The 17,367-nt window shown below is 46.4% G+C and overlaps 3 protein-coding genes across 3 annotated transcripts; all 3 read right to left on the reverse strand.

Moving 5' to 3' along the window:
- Positions 1-3,315: 3,315 nt before the first annotated feature.
- On the reverse strand, positions 3,316-4,100 carry LOC136458429 (17.9 kDa heat shock protein 2-like). Its single transcript, XM_066458365.1, has 2 exons — positions 3,944-4,100; positions 3,316-3,852 (listed from the first exon to the last, which is right to left on the reverse strand). The coding sequence occupies exons 1-2, from the start codon at positions 4,044-4,046 to the stop codon at positions 3,488-3,490; spliced, it is 468 nt and encodes a 155-aa protein (XP_066314462.1). The 5' UTR covers positions 4,047-4,100; the 3' UTR covers positions 3,316-3,487.
- Positions 4,101-5,762: 1,662 nt separating this feature from the next.
- On the reverse strand, positions 5,763-6,944 carry LOC136458430 (protein RESTRICTED TEV MOVEMENT 2-like). Its single transcript, XM_066458366.1, has 2 exons — positions 6,773-6,944; positions 5,763-6,675 (listed from the first exon to the last, which is right to left on the reverse strand). The coding sequence occupies exons 1-2, from the start codon at positions 6,870-6,872 to the stop codon at positions 5,963-5,965; spliced, it is 813 nt and encodes a 270-aa protein (XP_066314463.1). The 5' UTR covers positions 6,873-6,944; the 3' UTR covers positions 5,763-5,962.
- Positions 6,945-11,695: 4,751 nt separating this feature from the next.
- On the reverse strand, positions 11,696-13,943 carry LOC136458431 (outer plastidial membrane protein porin-like). Its single transcript, XM_066458367.1, has 6 exons — positions 13,762-13,943; positions 13,577-13,644; positions 12,896-13,006; positions 12,611-12,700; positions 12,295-12,500; positions 11,696-12,211 (listed from the first exon to the last, which is right to left on the reverse strand). Exons 1-6 carry the CDS (start codon positions 13,802-13,804, stop codon positions 11,905-11,907), a joined length of 825 nt encoding a protein of 274 aa, XP_066314464.1. The 5' UTR covers positions 13,805-13,943; the 3' UTR covers positions 11,696-11,904.
- Between the last annotated feature and the right edge of the window lie 3,424 nt (positions 13,944-17,367).

Consider the following 17,367-nt stretch of genomic DNA (forward strand, 5'->3'; position numbering starts at 1 on the left):
GCGAGTTGTTGAGGTTGGGGAGATATTTTCACCGTCTCGTGACCACCACATTCCTGAAGATGCCACATTCTTCCCCGCCTCCTAGCGAGCATGTGCCTGATAAGCCACAACCTTCTCCTAGCTCGTACCGAGCAAGTGCATGATGAGATGCCATAGTCTTCTCAACAAGCATAGTCAGATACATGAACAACAAGTGCCTCCTGAAGAAGGTGATGCACAAGAAGATGAGGACGTGCCTGAATGGGAACTTTGAAAGAAGCATCCAATCACCATAAGACCAATTTATGTTCCGATGAAAGACGTCTTGTCGATGCACAAGTGGTATTCCCATGACCAGTTCAAGCCTGAGAACCAAGTTAAAAAAGTCCCATCACAGGCTTCTAAGGAGGCCGTCACTAGCAAACTCTACCAAACAGCAAAGCAGTATCCAAATGTTGATGCCATCAAATGATCAAAGGATTGACCAAAAACATATGAAAGAGGCAAGCCCTTCCTACCAAACTGGCACATCCAGCGCCTACCACTTGGAATGAGAAGGTTCCATGATTGGTACTTGCGTGTTCTCCCAACGAGCATAGACCTCGTACAAGCATGCTTTCCCACCGGCATATTTGGAAGCCCAGCCGGAAAAATTGTTTTTGACTTCAATGACATGCAGACATGCTTTCACCTCAGAGCAATGGAGATGAATCTAATTCGCACGTGGTGCCTGTAAGTCCTTGTCCTCCGATATGATATGAATATAATCTTTGAATTTTGTTGTAACTAACCCACGCCGTGATTTGTAGAATGCAAGTGCACATTGTAAAACAAATGCCAAGTGTGAAAGCCGGGTATATAGACCCTCAAGCTATAGCACAAATAAATTTTAATTACCCTAAATAGTGAAAACTAGATGACAAAGAGCTAGCTGCTGGAAAGACCCTTCGGGAGAAAGAGCACATCCGTATGAAGAAACTAAGGGAAGAGTCCCTTAAGGTTTCGGCATACATTGCCCTGGCTTTTAAAATTCTCCAACAACACTCTACTATATGGCTACCATACAACTTCGAGTAAGTTCAACTCTATACTTAAAGCTTTGTTCGATATATTTTATTCGATGCAAAAGAGCTTATCTAGTTCTATGATTAAATCCATGCAGCAACCGCTGGATTTGTATAGGCGTCGATGTCGGGAGGAGCATGGCATGGGTCTTTGATTCAATAGATAGGGACCCGATGACATAAAAAGACTTCATATCGATTCTCAAGACGTATACATATCGACAATCCTCATTAGCTTATATATTTGTATACATACTTGTAACGTTCACTTTTGGATACTAACAAGTTGTATTTGCTAAAATAATTCAAACAGGGCATTTAGGTTCTATGTCACTAAACATCACGGAAGGCATGATCCAGTAAGGAAGAAAAAGCTGGCTATAAAAACACTATGTGCGGTAAGTGTAACTTACTTCTTCAGTACTCCATTACATGGCTGTCAAAAGCATTACTTAACATTTCCATATGCAAAACACACAGTGCCCCAAGCAGAAGCCTGGAGTGTACATTGTGGATACTATGTATGTTCTATGATGAGTAACACCAGTGCCTACAGGAGACACCCCTTAAGGGTAAGTTTGAACCTCTTCACCCGTAGTATAAAAACTTCGTACATGGTATGAAATACTAAACCGAAACTTGTTCTCTTGTAGTGGAAAGAAGAGAAAGAAATGAAAAGAGACCCATACAAGGATGACCAACTCTTAGAGCTTCGTCGGCGACCTTTGCAACTTCATATTGGACCAGATTGTACACGTCAAAGGCACCTACCATGACCGAGAGTCTGACTTCGGTAGAAATCCTCAGTACCAACACCTTCGTGAGACTGGAAGGCTAGCTCTAGGACGTTGATAACAATGTGTATGGAATTTGACATTGGTTTTACCTTGTGAATTATGTCTATTTAATGATGGATTGTATATATTCTTGTGAATTGGACTTGTAATTGTAGTTTATATAATACTCTTGTGCTTGTAGTTTATATAATACTCTTGAACGAACGCGGTTCAGGAACGTTGGTCGCGGGGCGTTCGGCGGGATTATCTCGCTTTCCTCGCTCACTCGCAACGCGAATGCGGGAATACGCGGAAACAAACAGGGCCATATGTATGTTCTGGTCGAATTTGAATTGTAAATTTGAATTTTTTTGTGTGGGAAAACGTACTGTAGGGGCGGTTCTAGATTGAACCGCCCCTACAAACAGGTATTATAGGGGCGGCTGGTGTTATCAGCCGCCCCTACAAATCGATTTGTAGGGGCGGTCTGGGAACCACCCCTACAAATACATGATTTGTAGAAACGGTTTGGTAGAAGCGGCTAGCCAAACCGCCCCTACAAATGGTCTTGAGCCGCCCCTATAAACCCTTTATGCAGTAGTGATAGAGCACCAATAGAGAGACCATTTTTAGAAGGAAACTAGAAGATCACATTTTTCAATTTAAAATAAATTAACTATAACCTTTTAGGCCTCCTTTAGAACATATGAAAGCAAAATCATAAAAAAATATAGGAATATCATAGGAATGTAGTTACAAAACAGAAGATTGAAAAACATAGGAATTTTGAAGGAGTGATCATTTGGACAAGCCATAGGAAAACGTAGGATTTCTACCAAGAGGTTTGAGAGTGGATGTTAAATTTCCTGTAGTTTTCCTCCAAAACATTAGTCAAAGGAAAATTTGCTGCACTATTCCTATGCTCCATTCCTATGAACCAAAGGTACTGAACAGTAGGAATCCTATAGGATTCTCAATCCTACATTTTTCCTCTATTTTTCCTATGAACCAAATGAGTAAAGGTAAAACTAGATTTTTAGTATTTTTAGAAAATAGAAAAGCACCAAATTTATCCGGTTACGAAAGTTAGAGGGTGTCCGTTGCCCGGTTCCTAGTTTGGGGTTGCAAATCGGACTACAGGTGCAACTTGGACGTTGAAAAATGTGCTTTCATTTAGCCTTTTATTTAAGTTGGAATGATATAAATTGAGTTGGAACATTTCGAGCCCAAGGCTGAAGTATTTTCTTATTATTATCTAGTCTGAACATTTTGATTTCCTTTGTTATTAGGATCACCCCCTCCAAGAAACCACAGGCAATCTTTTATCTTTGAATGGTATTTTGCCTAACTTGTGCTTCGTTACTGACAAGTACTTATATATTGACCTGACTTTGAAGGTACAATTTTATGCAAAATCCAAGTAAGAGTGTCTCTACCGTACCTCGTGTCTGTTGGCTATTCTGCTTAAGCGGTGCATAACAACAGCCCCTGTATATCAGTATATGTAGTGTACAGTTCATCTTTGTCACGATAACACGTACACATTTCATCCACTGATAGACAACCATGTGCGTGATCGATCGTGTGCACGCCCACGAAGCTACGGTAGAAGGCTTGATGCCCTGCGAATGATTTGGCTGATGACGTGCCTGTCGTTGATTATTATTATTAGTTCCTGCTGGAGAAGAGCCTGTGAGAGAACAAGACACCGAGCGTGAATGCGGCGACGGCCGTGTCGATCAGCTCCTTCTCCCGCTCCGGCTCCGCCTTCGCCTTGGGCTCCGGCTCCGCCTCCTCCTTCGTGGCGACGGTGACTGCCGGCTGTTGCTGCCCCTTGGCCTTGGGCACGGTGAGCGTGAGTACACCGCCGACGAAGCAGCCGGTTATGGTGTCGGGGTTGGCCGTCTTGGGCAGCTGGAACGTCGTCTTGTTGAGCCGCAGCGCCTTGCCGCCGGGCGTGGGCTTGCGCCGGTCGGTGATGGTGAGCCGGCGCTTGCCGTCCACGCGAACCAACAAGTCCTCCAGCTTCCAGCCTTCGATTTGTTATTGTTTCAACCAAGAACATGCATGGTAAGTAGAATGAAGGAACCATTTTCAGATTAGATTACAGGCGAGGCGCCTCACCTGCAGGGAGGTCGTTGAGGCTCAGGAGGTAAGTGTCGCTTTCCTCCAGCCACTTCCACTTATAGGAGGGGTCCACGCCGTGGGTCGCCGCCGCGCTCGCCATTGCCGGTGTCCCTGGGTCGTCTCGTTCCTTCACAGTTCACACACGTTGATGGCGTTTATGAGCTTCTTGGTGCCTTGGTGGCCGTGGGGAGGAGGGATTGATCTGATGAACCGAGGCATTCATTAGCTGCCTCAGATGTGCGAGGCACTCATTCCAAGCTTTTCTTGAGGGCAAGAAAATCTGTCGATTTCTTTGAAACCACGGAGAGGAGGGGCTACAAATGTTTTGGGAGTGAAGGATCAGACAGACAGGCCGGGAAGGGATCTCATTCTCAGCTCCGAAAGCTCCTAGGAAGTACGTATTAGGTTTAAATGGACTTCTCCTGTTAGCAAGGTTTTAAATAGGAGTGGCAGGAAATATATTTTTTAATTAATTATCCACAAAAAGTATAACTAAAGATATTTCATGAATACAATTATTCAAATACATGTACAAGACTTTAGGCGAATACTTTTCAAGCCCACCACTTAATATTGATTAAATCAATCAAAATACTCACAGCTACGATCGACTTTATTCACGCAGCATTCAGAAATCAATAATTCAATGATTATCCAATGCTCCATTACGTCATTTATTAAGTAAAGAAAATAACGGAGAAAATAGATTAGAATCATCTAGAGCAAGGAATAAGTTTTTGCCTTGATCAACATTAGTGATGCTATTTTTTCTACACCTAAACCAAAAAGCTATAGTATCATTACTCATTACTGACAATAGTAAATAATTGCAATATTGTAACCACAAAAAAGGCTATAGTGAAGTTAGACTAGGCTATTTTTAGAACAAGCTTGCTATAAACTACTGTTTCCTAGCATGCATGTAGTTCCTCCTCATTTTTTTCCTAAAATTTAAAGTGCACTTGACGAAGTGTGGCCCCCGATGGTAATTACCAAGACATTATTATTTTGACCATTAGTTAACAATATAATGTACTCCCTTTTTTCATCATACTTGTTGTTTTAGTTTCTTCCGCCATTATCAAAATACTTCCTCCGTCTACAGCGGCGGATTCAAACGGGCGTGGGGGGGGGGGGGGGGGGGGGGGAGGGGGGGGGGGGCTCGAGCCCCCCTACCTGATACCGGAGCCCTGGAGCCCCTGAATTTTTAGGCAAAGTTTTATCGTGTAGGTGGGGCTGAGACTTAAGATCGAGCAGCAGTCGGAGGTATGTTGCTGTCGTACTTTTGTTCAGCCCCCTAAAATTTTTCCTGGATCCGCCGTTGTCCGTCTACAAATATGGTAGTAAAGGCTTCTAAGTTTGTTCTAAATCAAACATTCAAACTATCCAAAGTTTAATCAAATTTATAGGGAGGAGCCTTAACATCTGCCATATCAAGAAGCAAATTGTAAAAACTTATTTTAGAATGCCTCTCTAAAGATTCTCATTTAATATGATAAATCATTGGCCTTTTTTATAACCTTAGTCAAACTTAGAACAGACTCATGAGTCTTTATATTTGTAAACAAAATAAAAATCCACTATAACTTTGACCCATTTTATCCAATCTTGCCCCATATTAGGTAAGAACTTGAGATGCCGAGAGTACAACGCATAGGGGATAGTGACATTACACTTTTGAAATAACACAAAATGCACACATTAGAGAGGGATAAGGTTAACCAAGGGTAGGATGGTCATTATATTTTCATTGTCGTCCTTAATTATTGTGTCGAAGGCTAAGATAACAAGTATTGTGAAACATGGGGAGTAAATAAATACATATGTATATAACTATATATATACACCGATGTACAACAATTAGTCATTTAGTCGTTATGCACACTGCATCTCTTATATGCATGCATATTAGTGATGGATCGTGCATGTACAAAGCCTACGAATGAATATAATTGGCGATCCTGCTCTTGTTCTGATCATGTCTGATCCATGATTATGCACGGGTTGATTGATTAATTAATTCTTGGAGAAGAGCCTAGTGGAGACGAAGACGCCAAGTGTGAAGGCGGCGACGGCCGTGGCGATCACCTCCTTGTTCTTATTGACGGCCTCCGCCAACTTCATCCCCTCCTCCATGGCGCGGTCCTTCCAGTGCTCGCACTTCCTCTCCCGCTCCGCCTTGGCCTTGGCCTCCGCCACCCTCGCCCGCGCTGCCTCGACCCTGCGCGCGGCCTCGCGGGCGACCTTCTCCCTGTGGTCGGCCCTCGCCTTGCCATCCTGGTGATCTTGTTGTTCATGGTCTCCCCTCGCCTTCTCGCTCGGTGGCGGCGCCGTGGCCTTAGCCTTCTTCACGTCTTCCTCTTTGCTTCTCGCCGTCAAGCTCGTCCTCTCCACCTCGGTCCTCTCTTGGCCAACCTTGGCAGCCTTGTCCTCCTGATCAGCCGCTGGCTTCTTATCGCCGGCGACTCGCGCCTCCGCCTTGGCCTGCGGTGGCGGCGGTGGCGGTGTGGGGGCGGCAGCACCTGCGGGCAGCTTGGGTACGGTGAGCGTGAGCACGTTGCTGTCGAAGCGGCCTTTGATGGTGTCAAGGTTGGCCGTATTGGGCAGCTGGAACGTCTTGTGGAGCCGCAGCGCCTTGCCGTCGCTGCCGGGCGTGGGCTTGCGGTGGCCGATGACGGTGAGGCGGCCCTCGCCGTCCACGTGCACCCGAAAGTCCTCCGTCTTGAACCCTTCCATTATTTGATTCAACCAACAAGAAGGAGAAGAACAAGGTAAGTAGAATGAGCAGGTAGCACCATGCATTTTGAGCGTCAGCTCAGCTGTCACCTGGGAGGTCGAGGCGGAGGAGGTAGCTGGCGCCGTCGTCGAGCCACTCGTAGACGGGGTCCACGTTGTCGGCCGCCGCCGGGGATTGCGTGCTCGCCATTGCCGGTGGTCTCGACAAGACTGAGACGGCGCCGCGCGTGCTGATGGTGTTTACGATGAGCCTGGTGCCTATGGTAGCTTGGTCCGTGGCCGTAAGGAGGATAGGTGCTTCATATTAAGGGGCGCATGCAGCGAGCCTTGATTAATTTAGCTGCTCACTCATTCTAAGCTTTTTCCTGAGGGCAAGAAAATTGTTGTCGATTTCTTTGTGATCACGGAGGAGGAGGCCACCGTACCAAAAATGTTTTGGTTTTGGGGTGAAGGATCGGATAGGGATCTCAGCTCTGGCGGAGCCACCAATGTACATGCTCCGTTCCGTTGCCTTTGGGCGCGCGGCACGGCAGCACCTCGGCTAGGCTACCTGCTTCACTACAACGTTTTCCGTTGGTCGCACCAACACGACACGGAAGCGCGGTGCCATGTGTGTTGCTCCGGGCCTCTGCCGCATGCCCCAATTCGGTATGGCCAGATTGAAACCCTGGTTGAACAGTCGAACTCACGTCTTGTCCTCACGGATTAGGTGGTGTCAAAACTGTCAATGTCAACTGAGAGTGACAGGAGGCACGCGCGCTGCTTTGGCTTTGCAAATATTCAGTGTTGGTTTTAGCCAGGGCTTATCAGACAGGTTAATAGTGCTTTTCTCTCATAGCAAATCAGTATTAGTCGGACTTATCAGCCCAGAAACCAACTAGCAAACAGGCCAAATAGAAAAAGAAAAATATATGTGCCGTTATGTCCTTACATAATATACGTATACCACAGTAAACAATCCCACTATTATCCAGACATCCAAACGCATTACTGACGATGGAATGAACATAGAAGTGAACACAGAGTAATCACCCTAAATCCAGACGCATCACTTCACTGTATACGATTTTTGCACCAAAAGCGGGCTAATGGATAGGGCCACGTCGCCTGTAACCCACTAGCCGTCGGATCCAGCCAAGATGCAATATGAACCGTAGTGGGTGTCTTACCCGATAAGTTGTGAACCCGGACACACGCTAATGCTCATGAACCCGCTCGGCTCGGCTGAGCACTCGGTCCCTCTGCCTTGGGCCGCACTGCTGCCGGTGGCTGCCGGCCCATCGGCCTCACCCACGCCGCCGCCACCCCTCTCTTCCGCACTTCCCGCGAGGCCGCCATGCTCCTCCCGTGAATCCTTGCGAACTCGCTCGCATGGGCGGGGAGATTAGCGAGGCCACGCGGGGGCGGCCAGACGAGGGCGGTGAGACACGAGGAGAGGCACGTGCGTCGAGTACAGGCGAGCATGGTGGCGCCGCGGTATGCTGCTCACAATGCCGCTCCCACCGGCTTCTTCCCTTCGTATGCCTCGCCGGACGCACCTCCCTCCACCACGGCCCTCGTCCGAGCCTGCCCCCTTCGGCCCCTCCATGGTGATGCAAGTTGGGGGCCATCCCTGAACCATGGTCAGCAGCACACGCAAGGAAGAAGATACGATGGGTCCACTGGACACACGCGCGCCCCGGACGCCGCCGCTGCACCCGCCGTGTCTCCCTCCCCAGTGCCGGTCTGCAGGGAACCTGTCGCAGCCACGATGCAGACATGGACAGGGCGAACATGCAGATTTGGCCCAGCAACGTGTATATCGAGCTGTGCTATTTGCTGCTCGATAAGGAACACATTTTTGCTCATTTCAGAAAAAAGGAGCAAATTTTTGCAGCAGAACTCCATGATCTTTGCATCCTTCAGTAGCCACCCAAAGGTTTGCTTCCTTGTATTGCTTTGAAAATTTTCCTCAATTGGATGTCCTGCTCTTGCACTTGCAATTTTGTGCCAATACTGTGGTTCAGCTGATCAAGAACTGCCATGCAACTTGAGCTGCAGCCAATTTACATTTCACAATGGCATCAACTGAGACTTACTTGATAACTGCTAATAATGTTGTAGTTTGAAGATTCAGTCATCAAAATTTGACAGCTACTAAATGGTGCCAATATTTCATATGGGGTAGTTTCCCACGCCTAGAAAGAGAGGTCCTACTACTTAACTATGTTGTATGCATAAGAGGATGTTCAATTACATTTGTCAAATATCTATCCCCATGAGAAGAATAAATTTGATTAATATTTCCCTTTTCTTTTACTCAATAGCTCTATATCTATGTCAATTAATACTCAGTACTTTGTATGGTAGTAACCTGCAACCAAGTCTTACAGATGTATAGTTACGGTTTTTTACTTAAGACCTGAACACTTTCTGGGTTAGCCATGCTAGAAAAAAATGTGCTTGTTGCATCCAGGCTGGGCTCATTGCAACTATCAGGCCGTTGATGTGCCACAAGTCCTATTTATTTTCACGTAACCAAGCTTCTGATGCAAGTTCCGGAAGTGACCTGTTTTCAAGATTTTCTTATAGGATAGGAATGGATTCTCTCTTGTTGTGCTTCTGAATTTTTCTGAGAGTATATTGACGCAGTGCAACAAATACGTCAAGTAGGAAAAGATTTCAGATGAGTATGCCTTTGATCAGTAGTTTTATTTTTGTAACTACTTGTAATGTTTGTTATCAAGTCTCAAGACTTAGTTATTCCTTCATGTCAGTATTCATGCTTTATGGATTTGTCACCATGGTTATTAATTTATTCTAATGTCAAATGCAAATTGTAGTGAGGGGCTGCCATATCCAGGCTCTCTTATGTGCCCACGGTGTTTTGTATAGTAACCATTACTCCATATTTTATTTTAATGTGAAATACAAATTTTAGTGACGGCTGCCATATCCAGCTCCCTTTTGTGTCTTAACCATAAACCCTATAGTGTTTTCTATACTAACCTACTCAATAGGTTACTCCACACAATATAAACTTCTGTGATGATAGCCATACCTTCAATTTGTCTTACACTGAAAAATAACAAATTTCCTGTCATTCTTCAGAGACGGCAATTTCCCATTAATGTATGTTATGCTATGACAAACAGCAAGAGTCATGGATAGACCTGTCAGCTGTAGGTGTATACTTAAAAAAAAAAAACTGTTTTCAGTCATGGTCAATTGTAATATTGTATGATGCTGTATCTCGTGTGACTTAAAATTAAAGGCTTCAACATCTTAATTGTAGATGACAATGATAATTGTTCTGATCAAACAAGGAACATTGTATTTAAAGAGATTCTTGCCTCTGCTTTGGCTCCTAATCATCATGCATACAAAAAGAGCATGTCACGCTATGTTTAGTTTTGCGCCTCATCTATCTACGGCATGGTACAACCACATATCGTTAAAATATATTTTTGACTGATAGTTCATAGAAAATGTACTCATGCATTTAGCTGACAAATGCATCATTTACCTATTTCATTATGCATATATTGAGGAAAATATACTTATAACCAATAACTAATTTTATTTAACATCAGTCAGCATGGTTTTCAAACTTCTTTCTGACCTGAAGCCTGATGACCTCAATTATTCACACGAGCTAAAATAGGTAAATACCGACCTCCTGTGCGCTTCTGCCATCAACACTGTAGTGACAATTGCTGTGCACAACTTCCATTGACCCAAAAATGTACCTCAGAATGTTTCATTTAGCAGTAGAGATGTATAAATGCTTGCCTACATCAAACAGACTACATTTTGAGATTGCATACCATCCTGTTATTTTCTATATCTACTGAAGAAGATAGGTTTATATTCCTTACATTTCAAACATAGTTGTTCTTCAAGAATCATTAAGGGACTTAGAAAGTTGGAATTCTTAAATTTAACCATCCTGTAGACATACTGATTTGCATTGGGTATAGTTAACATTTAAACCTTGCAAACAAATTTCAGTGTTGTCTTTTGCTAATCATATAAATTATTATTCTTCCTGAAACCACTCTTAACGCGTTGATATTTGATCATCTCAGCAACTGAAAGCCTACGTGACATCGCCTAGCTTCAAAAAAACTTCATGTCATCATGGTCCAATTAATTTTTACCAAGTCCTTTTGACATTTATGTGCAGGTAGTCCTCTTCCTTTGGTTCGATGATTGTGAATGTTATATCTCTGCCCAGTTTTTCTCTCTGCTTGCTACCAGTCCTTTCTACAGGTACTGAGTAATACGATGTTCTTCTGTATTAGGAGCCATGGAGGGGGAGAGGAGGCTATCGAGAGAGTAGAGAGGACGGAACAACTTCGGCTAAACGTGTGCATGAGAAGGATGCGTGAGCTGGAGTCTGCTCCTAACTGAGGTATAGGACCCAGAGAGTTGAAGACAAACAAACAAAATACTACTGTGGTGCATAATTCCTTCCAGTGGTCATTGCCTAATAATGCATTAACTGAATAGTGATATTATAATAATGCAAGTTCCGATAGGCATGGAGCTCTGTTGTTAAAGCAGGCCATATATAGCAACTATGTCAGATGCTACAGCCATTTTCAAGAGAATTTGTAGCTCAATGCAACTCCTAGCATTCTTACTTCCTCATGTTAATCAATGACTATATCACTATATACTTTTTAACCTGGCCATCATCAGAGACCATGCGGCCTGTTCGCTGGTTGGTTTTTGGGCTGGCTGGTGCTGGTTTGTTGTGAGAGGAAAACACTGTTGGCTGGCTGGTTTGGGCTGGTTGAAACCAACAAGCGAACAGGCTGCATATCTACTGACCATGGCGCATATTCAGGTGAATACATCATCTGGAGAGAACTCTAGGTCACTACTCGCTATGGCTCACACCAAATTCTACACTGGCCCAAATCTGGTGTAGGCGTGGCAAAGCCACGCATGTTTCTAGTGACTGACAAAGGAATGAACATAGAAGTGAACACAAAGTAGTCACCATCATATTTGACAAGCTTAACAATAGGTCTCAATCAACAGAAACTATTAACAGGGCACTGAGAATTAAAACATAAGGTCAATCCTAATATTTGCCTATGAAATAGATCATGGAGAGAAAAAAAAATCTATATTTCAAGATCAAAATGGTGCCGCAAAGATGACTCCAGGCCATGTTTATTCCAATCCACCTGAACCGAAAATAAAAAATCCTAGAGCCCAAAACACTCAGTGTTTCAGTGCTTGAGCAACAAGGACAGGCCAACTTTCGTACTCTTCTCAATTGCCTTGGTGTCGACCTCACCAGTGATGGTGATGAATGACTTGGGACGCCATTCATGCTGGACAAGGGCACTGGCCATGCCATAGTTGTTGAAGCGTGCCTTGACAGTCGTGTGGGGATCAAGTGAGTGCTGAGACCCAAAGATTAGTGTGCTCTCATTTCTTGAGACGCTGTGAGACAGCTCAGCTCCAACAGCAGTGCCTGAATGATGCTTTACCAAGTGGTAGTAGGACGCAACCAGGGTATCACCATGGTTATTCCTGATTAAGATTTTCATGGTTATTTACCATAGTAAAATAGGAGTGGTTGTAAGACCAATGTTCAGTAAAGATGTGATACTCACAAATGAAGGGAAGCAATAAGATCTGGACTGGTGAGGCTCAGGGCAGCATTGTACTTGGTGAAATTGCTAGTCGCCGTATCAAAAACATCAACGCCAACTGAGAGTGCTTTGCTTCCAAAGACACCAGAAAGATTAACCATAGGGTTGGGATTAAGCCCGATGCTTGCATTCACACCAGCATATTCATGTAGGTACTGGAGTTCAAGCTGATAAGACAAAAAAGGAGGATAATTGTTTTCCTTACTGGTTACCATGTCGTTCGACACAGTTGAGCAAATCACAATTGATTAAATCCGTAGAGTTAAAAAAAACATACCTTCCCTGACCTCTGGTCCGGAACAACCAAACTGAGAATTGATTTGAGCCCTGGAGTGCCAAACTCATCAACAGTGATTGTTGTCAACAGCTGTAAGATGAATCCAAAAGAAATTCGTAAGTCTCAAGAAAAAAGGTATCCTCACAAGTCGAGAATACTATGCATAAAAAACAGTTAAATGTGCAAACCAAAATAGAACAATGTGAAAAACAAAAGCAGAAACTAGATTCTCATAAACATGGTTAGTTTGATAGAGAGAAGTGGAACACCGTCAAGTTTGCTTACATCTGATTCTGAGTTCGCTTTGACATCAACTGTCAATTTCTTGTTCTTAATCTGGGTGTGAAGCTCACCAAAGATGGACTCATCTTTCCTTGTTCCTGCAGCTGTGATTGCCTGTATGGAAAATCAAGATTATTGCCACAGAGCAAATCACATATAGAACTTGAGATACAGAAAGTGAGAAAACCAATACTACATTCTGATCCCCTACTCGTCTATTCAGTAAAACATCATCAACTCACGCGCCTGAAGCTTTGTTGTGTTACCACCTTCAAAATGCACGACGCAATTACAGGAAAAGGAAGGGAGACCAGAACCACAGTAATTAAGAGAGAGGATATCCTGAACATGCATAATCTAATCTAGAAAATACAGGACTCCTTATCCTCTTTTTAAAAATAAAAAATACAGGACTCCATGTATGAGATCCGGCACACATTGTAGATTTGTAGGCAATACTAAAACAGTGATCGCTAGAGGGGACGGCTCTCTGCAGAGAACCAGCAAGAGCGACCTAATCGATTGGCCAGTTGGAAATGGGCGTGGAGTTTCCATCTGTTTGGCAACACCGAAAGGAAGCGAACTACAAGTAATTCACTCCAATAAGGACTACGCCATGGGGTTCTCATCTAGTGACATGATTAGGAGGAGATGGTGATTGGTTAGGAGGGAAGGAGCACTCACGACGCCATGGGGCGAGCAGGTGGTGAGGGAGAACTTCTGGTGCGTGTTGTAGTCCTTGTACAGCAGATCTGCGCGCAAAGGGAAACGAGACACCACGCGTCAGGATCAATCGGTTCCCGGGCACCGGAGAACATGAACAGTACTCAATCAGGAGGTAAGAGGAGGGTAGAGATGGCGTGCTAGACCTCTGGTCTTCTTGCCGATGTCGGTGTAGAGGCCGGGTGCCATGGTGGCGGCGGGCGGCGGCTAGACGAAGACGGGTGGTACGGAGGAGAGAGAGAGGGGGTGAGATGGCAGCGGCGGAGGCGGCGACCAGTTAAAATGGAGCCGCGGCAGATCTTGCTTCTTTTTATTTTCCTCTATTTTTTTTGGCTTTCAGGAATAATATCACATTATCATCGTGTCTCCTCGTGCTTCGCGGGACGTGGGATGCAACCCGCGTGAGGGGGGCAGCTCGGCCAGGCTGCTTGGGACCCACATCCACGTCACTCGTGGACGTTCGCCGTCGCCTCGCACGTGTGTGGATCGAGCCTGTTCGCTTGTTGTTGGTTTTAGCCAGCCCAAATCAGCCAGTCAATCGTGTTTTTCTTTCACAATAAATCAGTACCAACCAGTCCAAACCAGCCCAGAAACCAACCAGCGAACAGGCCGGAAGTTTCGGCGAACACGGGCTTTTATTGGGCCTCTACGGGTTGCAGCCCGGCCAACAGTTTCCCCGAGTCCGTCCGCCAGGGAGCACTGTGCTGCAGCTGCACACGCGTGCGAGCTAAAAAAAAAAAAAGGCTCTCTGTTTGGTCTCGAAATTATGATTTTATCCTTGTTTGTTTTGACTCCGTGAATTTACCCTAGTGATTTCAAATCAAGGCACTACTTTGCTCTTATTCCGTCATCCTCCCCTAACAGTGTTAAATTTTGTACAAAAATGATAGAAATGTCCTTGTGATTTTGCCCCTGTTTGTTATGCCTGTTTGTGATTTTACCCTTGATTTTGGAATTAGATATTAATATTTGCTCAAATATATTTGCCACAACTTGCAATTATTTCAATTCAGATTTAATGTCCAAAAAATATTCAAAATTTTGGTAGCACCTTGGAAATATTTTGATAGTATTATGACAAAAATATGAAGCACGTATAAAACATATGACAACAATCATGGAGAAACATGTCCATATCACATTTCAAAGTCTCCCATGCACCATGTGAATATTTCCACAAAAGCTAAAAAAACAGTGCACTCACTCTGGCAAAAAACAACAGTAGATAAGGGCTAGGGTTTGCTGAAACCACCTTCACTCTTCCATGTCGATTCGAGAGATCCCGTGCGCTAAGCCGTCCTGAGCGACAAGCACTGAGCAGGATTGCAGCCACGTGACTCTCTGAGCACCTTCGCGCCCCTCCCGTGCCCATAAGAACAGAGGCGGGCGCCCCCTGAGCCTTGCTCGAAAGGGAAGAACGGCGGGCGGGTGGGCGCCGCCGGGACCTGCGCCCAGGCGGTGCTCTTGATGTTGTCGTGTGCCAGCTTTGGCGTGCTGCTGCCCCGGCGGGCCGAGTGGTGGATGTAGGCTAGCCCGTGCACGGCGCCGGCCGCAATGCGCAGGTGCGCCGCCCACTCCATCGGCGTGCGCCCAGGGCCCCGGTTCCCTGCATCGTCATCATACCACATTGTTTCAATTCAGCATTAAATCAAGCCAACAAAAACTATTCACGAGACAAGCAGAGAGAGGACTTGCCATGGAGGATGGAGAAGAGGCTGCTGTTGGGCATGTACTCGTACACCAGTAGCTTCTCGTCGCGGGCGTAGTAGTAGGCGTTGAGGGGCACGATGTTGGGGTGGCGGACGCGACCCAACACGTCCATGTGGTGCTCGAAGTCCTTCTTGGACGCGGCCGTCGGCGCCATGGCGTCACGCAGCCGCTTCACGGTCACCACGGTGCGGTCATCGAGCACGGCCCTGTACGCCGTGCCGCACCCGCCCTTCCCCAGCATCTCCGCGGACGTGCGCAGCAGCTCCTCCAGCTCGAACCGCCTCGTGCCACCATTGCTGCAACTCACGTCCTCTAGAAACACCATCTTCCCGCGCTCGAACATCGTGCCACCAGCACCAGCCGCCGCGATGACACCAACGGCCCCGTAAGGCCTGGAGGAGTACACTATCTTCTCCGCCTACTGGAGGCGCCGGCCGCTCCGCCGCCCAGAGAGGCGCGGTCAGAAGTAGCAGAGCAGCCCCGCCACCAGCCCCACCACGGCGAAATCCCCCGCCAAAATTGCCACCACGGCGACGCGGCTCATCTTCCCCTTGCCGCCAACGCCTGCCGCCTCAGAGCCCGCTGGTTTCCCCGACGACGAGGACGCCGCCACCATGGCGGAAGCCGGAGGGCAGTTCCCTGCCGCGGATGCGTTCACCGCCGCCAACGCATTGGGCTACTGTGCCTCGTCCTTGCATGGTGGGAGTGGCGTGCTGCAGAGACCGACGTTCCCGCCGAACACCGCGGGCGGGAACGACGCCATTGCCGCTGAAATCCTCCCGGACATCAAATTGTTGGAGACGTTGAGCTCCTGCAGCCTCGGCAGCGCAATGGCGTCGATCCCACCGCTGAGGCGGTCGAAGTCAGGGTGAGCAGCCTGTCGAGCCGGCTGAGCGACAAGCACTGAGCAAGATTGCAGCCACACGGCTCTGAGCACCTTCGCGCCCCTCCTGTGCCCATAAGAACAGAGGCAGGCACCCCTGAGCCTTGCTCGAAAGGGAAGAACGGCGGGCGGGCAGGCGTCGCCGGGACCTGCGCCCAGGCGCGGAGGCGCCGGAGGAGACCCACGGCCGGGCACCGCCGCTGCCCGGCGCGCGAACAACCAGAGCCACGGCGTTAACCGCGCGTGCGCCCCCACGCCCCACAACAACAGCCTCACCGCGTGCTCTAGGCCAGATGCACCGCCGCCGGTGGAGCCGCCCGCTCCCGCCCACTCCCGATGCGGCCCGCTACCGATGAGGGCCGTTCTGGATGAGGAAGAGTCAGAGGCACTGTGGTCATTTCTACTATCCTTTTCTGCTTTGGAATTCTTTTAATTCATTTATTCCCTGTCCATTTGACGGACATCAAAGCAGGGCAAACGGACAGTTCATTTCAAAATAATAGGGGTAAAAACACAAAGTTAAAAAACACACGGGCAAAATCACAATTGAAGTTCTGGACAACGATAAGAACACAATTTTCCCAAAAAAAACTCCAACAATCGATTTTTAAGACGTAGCTCTTAGTATTTTTTTTCATATTTTAATAGAAGTGAGAGAAAAGCTAGCTTTTAATTAAGAGCTAGGCTCTTACACACAGTCCGAGATCACGTGAGAATGGTATGTGAGACTAATCATACTAAGAGTTATTAGTTAACACTATTAGAGATGTTGACTTAGAGCTAGTAAATAGCTATTAGTGTTGCGGGTGCCCTAGGCCCTGTTCATTTCGCTGATAAGCCAGGTTGAAAAGTACTATTCACTGATTCGTTGTGAGAGAAAAACACTGTACCATGGCTGATAAGCCAGGCTGATAAGTTCAAGCGAATAGGGCTCCTTGGTTCGAGAAGCTTGCTTGTGGCTTGCGAGGTTTGGTGCGCTGGAACCATTGGAACCATGGTTTTGGTCTAATTTGGAGTTTAATCACCTCCCGTTTGGATTGGTGTGGGGATTGGTATGGGTTGTGAGCATTTGTCTGTGGACTAGACTGGTTCGGTGAGACAGCGTTTGGATTGGTACGGGGATTGGAGTTAATTTGGAGTTTAATCACCTCCGGTGTGG

Source organism: Miscanthus floridulus, chromosome 6 (genome assembly GCF_019320115.1).
Source record: "Miscanthus floridulus cultivar M001 chromosome 6, ASM1932011v1, whole genome shotgun sequence".
Lineage (NCBI taxonomy): Eukaryota > Viridiplantae > Streptophyta > Magnoliopsida > Poales > Poaceae > Miscanthus > Miscanthus floridulus.

Bases quoted from the DNA above. Each gene is read 5' to 3' on its own strand.
- LOC136458430 (XM_066458366.1), bottom strand. From the start codon at position 6,872: ATGGCGAGCACGCAATCCCCGGCGGCGGCCGACAACGTGGACCCCGTC. The intron at 6,676-6,772 runs GTGACAGCTGAG...AAATAATGGAAG, and splicing joins CCTCCGCCTCGACCTCCCAG to GGTTCAAGACGGAGGACTTT.
- LOC136458431 (XM_066458367.1), bottom strand. From the start codon at position 13,804: ATGGCACCCGGCCTCTACACCGACATCGGCAAGAAGACCAGAG. The intron at 12,701-12,895 runs GTAAGCAAACTT...TTCATCTTACAG, and splicing joins AAGCGAACTCAGAATCAGAT to CTGTTGACAACAATCACTGT. The intron at 12,501-12,610 runs GTATGTTTTTTT...TTGTCTTATCAG, and splicing joins CGGACCAGAGGTCAGGGAAG to CTTGAACTCCAGTACCTACA.
- LOC136458429 (XM_066458365.1), bottom strand. From the start codon at position 4,046: ATGGCGAGCGCGGCGGCGACCCACGGCGTGGACCCCTCCTATAAGTGG. The intron at 3,853-3,943 runs GTGAGGCGCCTC...AACAAATCGAAG, and splicing joins CCTCAACGACCTCCCTGCAG to GCTGGAAGCTGGAGGACTTG.